The sequence below is a fragment of the Amphiura filiformis genome, chromosome 12 (genome assembly GCF_039555335.1).
Source record: "Amphiura filiformis chromosome 12, Afil_fr2py, whole genome shotgun sequence".
NCBI lineage: Eukaryota > Metazoa > Echinodermata > Ophiuroidea > Amphilepidida > Amphiuridae > Amphiura > Amphiura filiformis.
This window is the reverse complement of record NC_092639.1, coordinates 9,975,288-9,988,275: the sequence shown is the minus strand read 5'-3', so window position 1 is coordinate 9,988,275 and position 12,988 is coordinate 9,975,288. Positions and strand designations below refer to the sequence as shown.

The 12,988-nt window shown below is 36.6% G+C and overlaps 1 protein-coding gene across 1 annotated transcript in view; it reads right to left on the bottom strand.

Moving 5' to 3' along the window:
- Positions 1–8,873, bottom strand: part of LOC140165765 (tyrosine-protein phosphatase 10D-like) — a 102,339-nt gene extending 93,466 nt beyond the window's left edge. Inside the window, 2 exon segments of the mRNA XM_072189087.1 lie at positions 4,457–4,490; positions 8,355–8,873. Coding sequence (XP_072045188.1) covers positions 4,457–4,490; positions 8,355–8,420 — 100 coding nt within the window. The 5' untranslated portion in view covers positions 8,421–8,873.
- Between the last annotated feature and the right edge of the window lie 4,115 nt (positions 8,874–12,988).

The window sequence follows — 12,988 nt, the reverse complement described above, 5'->3', positions numbered from 1 at the left end:
GTGTTTGTTTGTTTGTTTGTCTACTGTGTCAGGCCAGGATCACTGACACCCACGGTACTGATACTCTCATACTATCACGGTGATCATATTGTTGAATGTTGTTGACTTTAAAATAATCATGATGCAGTCATGTCTACAGTAGAACTCACCACGACCTTTGAAGGACTTAAACCCTATTAAAAGCTATTAAACCAAGATAACACTCAATGAAAACAGCTCAACTATGTTACATCAGATCTTCTCTGGTTAAATACACACTGCACTTGTGTCTGTTTTACCTGTGCAATGAGCTGGTATTGTAGTTTCAGTTGGGTGAACGATTATAAAGCGAACGCAAGGTAACAATACTGTGGGGTTTTGTTTACGAAATGAGACAATAGTCTGCTTATTGTTAACCAGCGTTCTTGAAAATGAGAAGCTTAATGACTTAACACGGTTTAGAAATAATTTCTTCATATTTTTTGGTGTTATCTGTCGTTTACATATCCTTCCTAAAACACTAAAGTACCAATATTTCCAAACACCTAAATTAGCTAAAAATTTAGGACATGTTACAAAACTATATTTTCTAGAATTTCAGAGAATACTATAAATATTGGCGGTTATTTTTTACACAGTGGCGTCAACTAGGCAATGGCCTATACTTCTAACATACACTATTTGTAGAGGTCACGCGTCAATGGTGAGCGCACTGAGTATTGTGTATAGGAAAAGCGGACAGTAACTACAGTATGTATGGCCTACTACTAGTAGGGATGCCCACTCTCAATACAGTTTCCACTAGAACGATTTTTCATTTACTGTGTGCGTGCACTCACACACGTATTGTCTATGGAGAAACTGATCGATACAAGAAATCCCAGGCCTGTTAAATGGCGTACATACTTGTTTTGATCCAAATGTAGGCCTATATCAGGGTGTTTCAAGAAATTCCTGATTCCACCAGAAAACATTAACCAAACTTTTTCCTGTTTGGTCAGTAAATAGAGAGGACCTTCCTGCATGAAGAGATCAACTTTTTTAATGAAAAATTTAATGAGATGAGAACTACAACAGGTTGAAGTGACACCATTCCGTGCATCAGGTGTTCAAACGCAATTATCTCCGAATTTGGAGTGAATCAGACAAGCAAACTTACATACTCATAAAATTTAACTATTTATGAAGACAAAATGTGTAGGATGTTAAGAAATTTAAGAATGTTTAAGCCTACATGCCCATCTCAAATCATGCACTTCCCGTGCACATCTCACTACCATGTCCATTTCATAGGGAGTATAAAAACCGGGGACCATCATGGCTTCCATGCACACACAGTGTATTGCTCAATGTAGAAAAGATAACCTTTGAGTTGGAGCAAATTTCTCAAAATTGGTAGTGATTAATGTTACCAAACTTATGCCATGATGAAATATAATAATTTTTGAAGATAAAATGTGCTGACCTTAAAAGATTGAACAATGTTTAAGACTACCGCTTTTCATTTGAAATAATGCACTTATTGTTCATCTCCTCTATGGAGATATTTTCCATGGCGGCCATCTATGATCATGCTTGAGGTTTCACCAAACAAACCATGGGTTTTGAGGTCTTATATTTTTTGTTGTATGTCAACAAAATCGATTAAATTTACAGGATGATCTTATTTTCATGTTGTTATAAGCAAATATAATGTTCCAGATAAGATAGTTAATAAATACATTAAGAAAAAGTACCTTAAAGTTGCACTTTCTGTTAGTATTCCTTTTTGGACTTGGACTATATAAAACCGTGACACTCGAAAGGCCATATCTCTGGAATGAAACGTCCGATTAAGATTATTTAAACGCCAAAATGTTTCTTTCATCAATTCCCATCCAATAAGTTAGGTCTGAATCAATTTAAAAGTACTTCAATTTTTAGTGGTCATGCCTACTACTAGTATATAAAGTAAATCCGAACTGGTTTGCAGTTTGCTGAAGGTCGAATTCCGCAGGGACACCGCGCAAGTTATACAAATTAGCTCCCAGCGATACACTGCAGATCGAAGAACTGTGTGCATAGTTTACCACCACTCTGCCTAGCTATATAGTTATGTACAATACTGTATGATTTTCTTATGAGTGCATGTCCATCTTAATAATAAGTCAGTTCGTACTTTTCATAAACTACTTTTTGAATCATAACTTTCGTGACCGAGGATATCTTGCAACTATGTGACGCTCGTCTGGCAAATTCTTAATGAATAAATTCGCTTCACGTAATGAGTAAGTCGTACTTAATTAGTCAGTTTTACCTCCGAGTAATGAAAAACTCTAACATGATCATGATTGGTCAATTTGGCTCCACGGAGCAAAAAGTCAGCTACGCGTAGCAGCTCCACGTTGTATGGCGGTTGCGACCTACCATATCAGTATCCCATATGATATTTCTATTGCAAGAAAATTGTATTTGTTGTCAGGTTTTATCTTAAATACACTAACTGGAAATTAAATACACTAATTAGTGAGGACCGGTATTTTGCTGTGCATATGTTTAACTGCAATTTGCGGGTAAAAAATTTGAAATCCTGAGTAAAAATTTTGATCATATTCAACTCTGAGAGAAAAAATTTATATAAAAGAATGCATGTAAAATCCAGCTGCAATACAATGTACATTATTGACACACTATCACTCTCTTTATCTACGGCAATAATAGAATATCGATTTCAATCGAATTGAATACGATGCTCAGTTTTGAGTTTGTAGTTGACTACTAAGCGACCTAAGCGATCGATTGCTAGCCAATCAGATAGAACTCCTTTTCTTGCGTTCGGTGAAATACCAGTCGCCCGTCGCTCACCAACGGAGTATTAAATTTATATTATCGTATAGGAAGTCGACACTGTGTGGTGGGGATTGTAAGCTGGAATTACATCAGGATTAAGGTGGTATACATGTATGAGGGTATTTCTGGAAATCAGGAAATGCTCTGAGCATGTTGTCAATAGATTAATTGATATACAGGGTGTCCCAGAAAAAATTACAGAGTGAATAAAATTGAACGTAAGTCGAGAAATAGACATCAGAATCAAAACATTTAAAATGTAGCGCATAGCCTATTTCATTGTGCATCACATACAAAAATTTTATTTGATTCGGTCGACTGGTTGCGAAGAAATTAACAATTAACAGTTCATTCCAAGTTTGAGCAACAGGCGCTCTTTTCATATTCACTCAGCGCTTCCTAAAGCTTCTGTATTTCATTAAATTTAGTCCACACTATCTATTTTATAATCCGACGGTGTTATGTTATTCATGCTTTCACTGAAGATAAAGAACAATTTGTCCGAGAAAACTTTTATTTCTGCAATTCGAAGGTTTCCAACTTTAATTCTTAGGTTGTGCAAAATATGTTATATTCTAACTTTCCCAAGAATATTTGAGCCAAGAATGACAATGATCAAGTGCTTACAGCTTAACGTGTGATTTTTGATACCATGCAACATTAATGTTGGAGTTTTAAAAGATTTTTAAAAACATTGCATTGCAATTGATTGGAAATATTCCAAAAACATTATTATAAATGTGTGTGAGAATTTTTTTAAGCCAGCTGGAATTCTTTATGCAATAATTCTTATACAACATTTTTATCAACATTAACGAAAAAGGATATTTTTTACCGATAAAAGTACCGAGCATCATCTTACATGCTGGCTTTTATTTATTTTATTTTTTTCATTATCGAGCAGGTTTTCAAATTTGAAAAAAACCTAATTAAATGTTTTGCAAGAAACAGATTGTTTAGGAAGAATGAAAAGGATTTCACCGAACAAAATATGAAGTCCATTGACAGTGTTAACCACTAGTGCGCATTGTGTTGAATGATCTTTCTTTCAAACTTGGAATGAAGTGAATTGACGCATGCGTTATGTAATCGCTCATTTCTTCGCAATCAGTCAACCGATTCCAGTACAATTAATGTATAAGATGCACAATAAGATGGGCTACACGCTGATATTTAGATTTTTGGATTCTGATGTCTATTTCTCGACTTACGTCCAAATTTATTTGCCCGGTAATTTTTTATGGGACACCCTGTATCATGAAAACTATATGTCCGATTTGCATATTGATAAGTGTGCTTTGCTCTACTCAATAAATCTGAGGGGTGGGGCATGTAGCGTATTGTAATCTCAGTTCTGACAACTGCAACCCGGGGGATTAGATGGTAGAAATACAGTAGACACAAATGGGACATTGGAGACATGTACATTGTATAATGCCAGCCTACGTCTACGATGATCCCCATTTCTCCAGCATGTGTAGCAAGCGGGTGGACAGGGTGGATGAAGTCCAGGGGCTCCGGGGCTGTAAAAGAGATGTCAAAGGGCCCGCATTGCTCACGGCTCTCACTACGCCCCTGCACATATGCCAGGATAGGGAGTGGGGGGTAGTACTTATACTTGAATAGTGCATTACATATAGCTACTTACATGTGCATGTATATAGAATCCATTGGACTATTACCTGTAAAAGAACAATAGAAGAACAAAGTCTTGATTAAATACATACAGATAAGCTTATGAGACACGTGCCAGATATGTTTGATATGACATTCTCTGACTGTGCATGGAGTGCCTTGGATACATGTATTGTTGGTAGGATATGGATGATTGGTGTTTAAAACCCATGGCTCATCAGCAACTCTCTCAGAGCAATTCTGTGTTGTATAAATTTTCCAATTCCATTCTGGAAAGCCAGAACGCTCATCCACCCTTAAGAACATACTTTTGAAATAACTGGCGATCACCCTGAACTTGCTGAAGTTGAGTGCCCCCCCCGCATTGAATAAACAGAAAATCATTACTATTACTGAAATTGCAAAAACTTGTTTCTTGCTGGCAGTGCACTTAAGTTTTCCACTTTACTGTAGCTCAGTAGCTGTCATTTGTGTCATTGTCTTTTGTAAAGGCAGTTCTTGTTTAATTGTGTTACGTTTGTTTAGGCCCAAAAAAAAAAAAAAAGGTTTGTCTCAAAAAAATTTTATTCCCGACTTTTTTCATGGTATTTTGATAAAAAAGTCTTTTTGTTTTTTGAAACAAAAAAAATTTCCGCATTTCTTTTTTGTCAAATCGTGTGATTTTACAAACTTGAGCATAAGCTTTGAGACAAACCTTTTTTTTGGCCTTATTCACACATTCATACAGAAAAATCACACAAAATAATAAATGTAGGGTAGGGCTGCATTTCATGCTACTGTGCCCAAGTTTAGCAAAATACATTATTGGCGTGGACACTCAACAAGGCTTATCAATTTACTATAGGAAGAGATATTGAGCCAATTAAGTTCCTGTTCCTCATTGATAATTGAAAGATGCAATGTCTTTACGTACATCTGATCACACACTTGACAAAAATGCACTTGCCCATTTTAAAGAAAAACAAATTTTGAACACTTCTATTTAAGCATGAACTTTTTGTGTGCACAAAAATTTCACCAATGTCACTAGTGCAGTTTCATGCCCCCCTGAATATCTTTTCATTCTGTACTCCCTACCGGGACTCCCTATCATAGGCTTTATGAAATGGACAGATTGGTGAAAATATCAAGTCACAGAAACATAAACATAGGTTCTCTCCAAGATACAAACTTTTAATGCCACAAAAATATTGTGCTTTACAGTATCCTAATGCCACCTTGAAATTTTCATTTTTTAAGGATGTAAATTAATATTATTAAACTTGAACTTGAAGCTGACCTTTTGATGCTAAGCAGACACATACTTATTTTATATTCTCTGATTTTGACAGGAATCCTATAAAACTTGCACAATACCATGAATACAGAGGGTCCCCCTAAATCTTATAAAGGTTCTTGCAAAATAGGCAAACCCTCAGATTACAAATTTAAATTGGGTAAAATATCAGGTAAATCAGTCTTGTACATCAATATCGCACAGTATATAAAACGCTCTAAAAAGACTTAACAAAACAGTACAGACAGACAGACATGTTCAAATATATTCAAAATTTCCTGCTTGCTATGCTAACATATATATATTTGGTTCAAACTGGAACAATCCACTGCATTCAAAAACACCTACTTTCTGTAAACTTGCGGGAAATACAAATGTGTATTGCGCAATATATAAGCATAGCGTGTAGCACGCAGCCACGCATGATTTAACAACAATTTAGCACTATAATACACACTGATGTTTTTAAGCAGATAAAATTCCAAAACATGGTACGTTTTCTGTCTTTTCTTGTCATCATCATTTGTTAATTCTATACCCGATACATTGGAGTTGCATACAGTCCAATCTCTTTTATCCAGCCATGATGGGACCAAGCATAATGTCTGGATAAGTGAAAAATCCGGATAAGTGAATTACATGTAGGCCTAATTATGCATTGACTGTCCCAAGTAACATGCACTGTAATTGTGACAACAAAAGATTGTTTTAACATGGGGTAATAACACTAAAAGATGGTTTTAGAGTGCTTTATGCAACATTATAATATCATTCTAAGCATTCGGAGCATGAAATTAAGGTGTTAAATCATCAAAAACATGTTTTCCTATGAAGATTTTACTGCCGGATAACAGAGAGATCCATATAAAAGACTAGAGGTCCGGATAAGAGAGGTTGGATTGTATGTTTAAAATTCAAGATGACTACCAAGTACCAATTAGGTGGCCAAACGAGTTAGCCTGTTGGAAGTATACTCTACTCTAGCCACGATAGTGACGATAGGGGCTAATTGTGGCGGCGTGGGTTCGAGGCCCACCTATTTCCCTGCTGAACTAAATTTTCCTTTTTTAAATTTCATAGGAAATAGGGCTGTGAGAATTAATGTATGGCGTAGGGAGGAGTGCTACCCTACATTGTCTCTCAAGGCCTGATCATTCCATCCAGTACCACAGAAATTCATCAACTCCTGGATATGGTGTAAAAGCATTTTGAAAATATTTGTAAAATGACCCCTAAATGACCTTTGAACTCACACCTGTTGACATCACACATGTCACTACTGTACCCTAGTGTCATCGTGTCCTAGTTCCATTGAAATCCACCAAAGCATGTACAGAAATCATCACTTTTGCTGCAATTTTGGGCAAAATTTGTTGACTTTTTGTCACCTGAATTTACCCCCCAAAGTTTGGTTGGTAAGGACAATAAACTAACATTATGGATGGTAGCAACTTAAGCTTGTGAATAAAAGCAAAACCATTGCCCATGGCATGCATGTTTGATTGAATTCAAGATTGTAATATAATGAAATAGTTTTGCTTCAACCTCACTCGCTAAATATTCACATGGCTTGGGGAAGCGAAACTAATCAATGGTGTTTATTTGCTTTGAAATACTTTCCAGGTAGTTACAGTAAATGATACTAAGAAAATAAATACATAAATGATTTGGTCTCCGGTTTAGCACTATCAATTCACTCAATCTACAATCGGTATAAAATACTGGATCACATGCCTACATAGTTGTCCTCACTGGGAGTGGGGGGGGGGGCCAAAATCAACTAATTTTGCCCAAAATTGCTGTAAAAAATTTTGGGTTTTCACTGGGGGCAAGAGTTCTGACTGGGGGAATTTGCACAACTCACAATATTTTTGTTGTTTTTTTGTTTAAAGAGTCCTGAAGCCCCACCTGAGCAGTTCTTCTGAGGTGAACCAAACCTGCCTGGTTATCAAATCCATGACAAGGATATCTAGAGCTGAATTTGACTGACATGCTTATTGATGTTTTTGTTAATGCATCAATTAGCACCTGTCAAATTCAGAGATATTACCTTGTCACAGATTAATTTGATAACCAGGCAGGTTTGGTTCACCCCAAGCTACCCCCAGAAGAACTGCTCTGGCGAGGCTTCTTCTTTTTTATTTTAAATGATTACGGTATCTGACATATTATCAAGGATCCCTTGTTTACTTTCTAAAAATGTATAGTTATAATGATTATGAAATCGGGAAAGGTTCTCTCCCACCAAAGATTCACCGTAGATTGTATAGCTCCTACATGTACTACCAATGACTACTATTCTGTGTCCTAGGCCTACTGTCTATACTGCTACATTACTCCCCTTTTACTTTTTAGGCAAATTTAGGCAAGTTAAAAACACTAACTTTTTGGAAACAATGTAAACTTGGTAAGTATTAAGCAAATTTGAATTGGTTCGACTCGCTGCCAGTCCTAAGTAAAAGTATGACATGCCTACTAAACTAAAAGTACCGTAATATATAGACCCCTGCCTAATACTAGAATCAATTGGTAAGGTTTTCTCATCAATACACACATCTTATCATTTTCAAGGAATTTTATGCATGACACCATAGCCGGTAAAACCACCCTAATTGAGCATAAATCGGATCCTTACCCAGAAATTGCAAATCCACACCAAAGCAAGGTGGTGATTCCGATTGTCATGGTTGATCATCCGCATCTTGTACCAGGAAAAACCAACGCTTTTCTTCACTAAAATCGACTGTGAGTTGTACTGTACCGTCTGTACGACAGTTCTGCTACATTGTGTACACCCACATTTTATGAAAATTCTCAAGTTCTCCGATATAAAATATAACCTTGGCCTTGCCCCCACAGTCGCGGTCACGGCCAGCGATGCACAACGCGAGTTGGTATGCGATGAGGATTTCTCCGGGCACAACACTGTGTACTCACTGCTTGGCTGCTGTGTGGTGATGGATTCCGGTCCGCTCAAGGCGTGTCTTTCACTTTCACCTCATGTTCACGGCTACTTTTACTGTTTAATTGTTCTTATCATATGTTGAAATTCTTATCTAAGTCACTGTCATAGTTGACAGATCTGACCGATAGTGTACCTGTGTTATTTGTTCAACAAAATTCTTCGCCGAAATTCATCATCCTTCAAGACATCATCAGCAGCGGAATCCCCGATTGATGAATTTACAGTTGCCAGTTTGTTTGTAGTCAACAAAATCGTCAGTTTTCTAAAAGCATGTTATGGGAATCGACGTCCATCATTTCCCGTGGCTGTCTTTTCATCTTTTGCACAGCATTTTAAGGCGAGTCAGAGGGGAGAATGACTTACTCCCAATTCAAAAAAAAATACAGCACAATTTTTTTCTTTTTTAATATTTTTGGAATTTGAGGGGAATGGGTCAAGAATATGCAATGTTGCACGTTTTCTTACGTGACACCAGCTCATCATAACATTTTTTACGTTATTTTTGATAATTGGTAATGAAAAAGATTAAAATCTTTTTTTCCATAAGAATGCACAACTTGATTGAAATTGTAAGTTTTTGGGCTTGATCGTCACAGCATACTAGGCTAGCTGTTTTTAGCCCTTAGTTTCAAAAATTAACATTTGACATTCATTGACAGGTTTGGCACTACTTTTATTTGGCAAAACAGGAATATTTCTTTAAATCGAAAAAAAAAAATGCTGTATTATTTCTTCTGGAATCGAGAGTGGTAGTGTTTGCACTCAAACAATTGAGACAAATAACGCTGACACACAAAAGGGATTGTATGCCTATGGGTTCTATAATGGAGCCAAGGCTTAATTGATACAAGGGGTGTAATTTCCGTGTATTTTTCTCGGGAGTTGGAAAACGCCCAAAACTTTCGTTTTGATATATTATTGGCCAAGGGTGGTCTTACTCTTAATCCTGTTTATGGAAACTTTTGGGCCTCATAACTTCTAAATTGTTGGTCTATCTAAAGTATGAAGTAGGCCTATACATTATTTAGAATGGAAATGACTTGATGAATCCACCTGTGAGGTCAAATTTAGGCAAAAATGCTCAGTTTTGCCCCAAAATCATAAAAAACCTGATTTTGCCCAAATTTCAAATATTTGTATATCTGGAAATTTTGTATGAATATTCAAATTTGACAAGTATGACCGTTTCGGAGGGGACATACGGGTAACAGATTTTTCTTCAAAACTGACAGATTTCTATTCAAAATGACAAGAATCTCATCAATTTAAAAAAAATTTAAACAATGATTAGGTTACGGTCAAAAATGAGATTTGAAAATTTGACCTTTCTCTGTTTTTGAGACCTTTCTTTGAAGTTTTGAGACCTTTCTCTGTTTTTGAGACCTTTCTCAGTTTCTGAGGCCTACCTTTCTCAGTTTTTAAGACCTTTCTCTGTTTTTGAGACCTTTCTCTGTTTTTGAGACCTTCCTCTGTTTTTGAGACCTCTCTGTTTTTTAGACCTTTTTCTGTTTTTGAGATCTTTCTCTGTTTTTATGACGTTTCTCTGTTTAAATTTTGAGACCTTTCTATTTTTGAGACCTTTCTCTGTTTTGAGACATTTCTGAGACCTTTCTCTGTTCCTTTCTCTATTTTGAGACCTTATTGTACTTTTGAGACCTTGTTGTGTATTTGTTTCTGAAACCTTTCTTCGTTATTGAGACCTTATCGTACTTTTTCGTATGTTTTTGGCCCATTTTCCATCAAATTGCAAAAATATTAAAATTTGCCTTTTTTTGCCAGTTAGAACTAACTAAAGGATTAGGATTTAACTATGTTTCATTTGGCAAAACAGAATAATATTATCTGTTTAATTCCAAATAAAAAATGCTGTATTTTTCTGGTTTTCATTATTAGGCCTAGGGCCTACTAGTTTTAATTTAGAAAAAAAAAAATATAAAAAAACCTTTATACCAGCATTTTTAAAACAAAACGTTTTGCACATACCGGTATTATATTTTAGGTTTTGGTTTTGGTAAAAACGTTTTACAAATTAAATGTCGGTTTTCAGGTCATGAAAAACGTTTTGAATACGCTTTTCAATAATTTAATTTACACAATGGAGGGCGGTATACTCAAAGTGGGAAAGGGGCATGCGAATAAAGAGTGCTATTTGTAACCCGTCACGTTATTTTGGACCAAAATAACATCAATTCATGATTGCATAATAGCCTAGCATCAAAAAAACTTCGCGCGTATTTAGTGCATCAGTCAGGGAACGTAGTGGCGGCAATAACCGTAAACGGGGACGGGGGCATCCATCCCCAAACTTATTTACCCATGTTACAAAAATTAACTAAAATTCTACACTGCAAAAAGCGTGTTTAGGAATTAAACACTTTTCTTGCACCACATTCTAAACATGCTTGATTCCTAAACCCTATAGTGGCAGCCAGCCCTGATATATAGCTACTAACGGCTCCATCGCGGGGGCACTTGACATGATGGGGGTGTGCAGACAGCGCACTGCAAAAAGTGTGTTTAGGAATTAAACACTTTTCTAAACACTATCTTGCACCATGTTTTTAAACATGTTTAAATGCTACACATGTTTAGGAATTTGATGGGTATGTGTTTAGTATTTAACACATGATGTTTTGGAATTTGACATTGCGGGTTTTTAGGAATAAAACACTTTTCTTGCACCACATTTCTAAACATGTTTGATTCCTAAACACCAATGTCAAATTTCCTAAACACAGCCCAGTGTACTATTTTGGGCCAAAAATGCCTAAATTCGGGCATCCGATAAAAGGGGCATTTCATGATCCACAGCCTCTGAGAGTTTTTATACCACTGGAAACCTCTGGCTACATAATCATGATAATGTTAATGTACAAAACATAATAGCCCCACCTTACAAAAATATCGCCAAATTTGAATTACGTCAGTCTGATCATAGACGGAAATTACAACTCAGTGCCTACTGCCTATGGAGCAGTGTATATAGGCTAGCCTAATCATGATAATTATGCTGAACTCACAAGAATGCAAAATCGGAATCATTTTGGGAATACGCTTTTTGCGTGGCCGATATCTACTAAAAAATGTCATAACTTGAAGAGCATGCTATGATCACGAAATACTCGCAATTTTCCCAGAAAACAAATTACGGTGCCATCATTGGAGTGACGACTTTGCAACCAGATGGAAATATTGTCATCTTAGACCCCCATATTTCCATGATTTCTGTTAACAGGGGCGTAGCAAGCGGGGGACAGGGTGGACGAAGTCCATGGGCCCCGAGGGTTCAGGGGCCCCGAGCACTAAAGCGAAAATTAAATAAGGGCTGATATGGAGAGCAGGGCCGGATTTACCATTGGGCCAGATGGGCCCGGGTCCAGGGCCCCCAAAATTTGGGGGCCCCAAAATTGCCCCATGCATCTTTCTTTTAACCCCAAGAACAGCATGTTTTTTGGGCAAAATTGTAAAAAAATTCGCGCTTCGCGCACATTCAAATAGCAAGATTCATGTTGATCTGGGGCTAAAATAGTGAAATTGAATTTTTTCGCATGCTTTGCGCGCAAATGTCCAAATAACATCGGAACAAAATATGTTAGTCCCCCTCTATATTTAAATCATAACTTGGCCACTGACTTGAGTGCACATGCCTTCATTTACGTGAGTTCGGGGCCTCCAAATTTTGGCCTGGCCCAGGGTCCCGCCCTGGTTAAAAGGGCCCGTGCTGCTCCTTGTCCATGGGCCCCTGATGCTCTTGCTATACGCCCTGTTTCTGTAAACCACTGACATCTAAAATAATCCGGGAAAATAAGTCATCATTATGCTTATTAACATGATTAACAAGATTATAAATGACTTCAGTGCACAATGGACATTATATTATAATATATTTTATTTCATGCTCAATTCTTGACAATATTGACATTACATTATACAGGGTGAGTAAAAACGAATTTCAAGTCTTAAGAAGCCATGCATATTTGTGATGCGATCAAGCAAAATCAGTCGGAACTCGGACATATTGATTTTGAGATATAGCCATACAAAGGAAATATTTCCTTTTGTTTCCCTTTGTTTTAGAAACTCTTTAATTGCTCATATCTTTGGAACTGGTTCTTCAATTTCAATGGGGTTTTCTCCAAAATCCAGATTTGTAAATGTTGTTTACTATCCTATAAGAAACTAAAAATTCAATATTTCCGAGTTCCGACTGATTTTGCTTGATCGCATCACATTTATTTCAAAACCAAGTTGATTTTTTTTTCAGTTGTTGAAACCTGCTATATTAGCTTTACTCATTTGGTTAA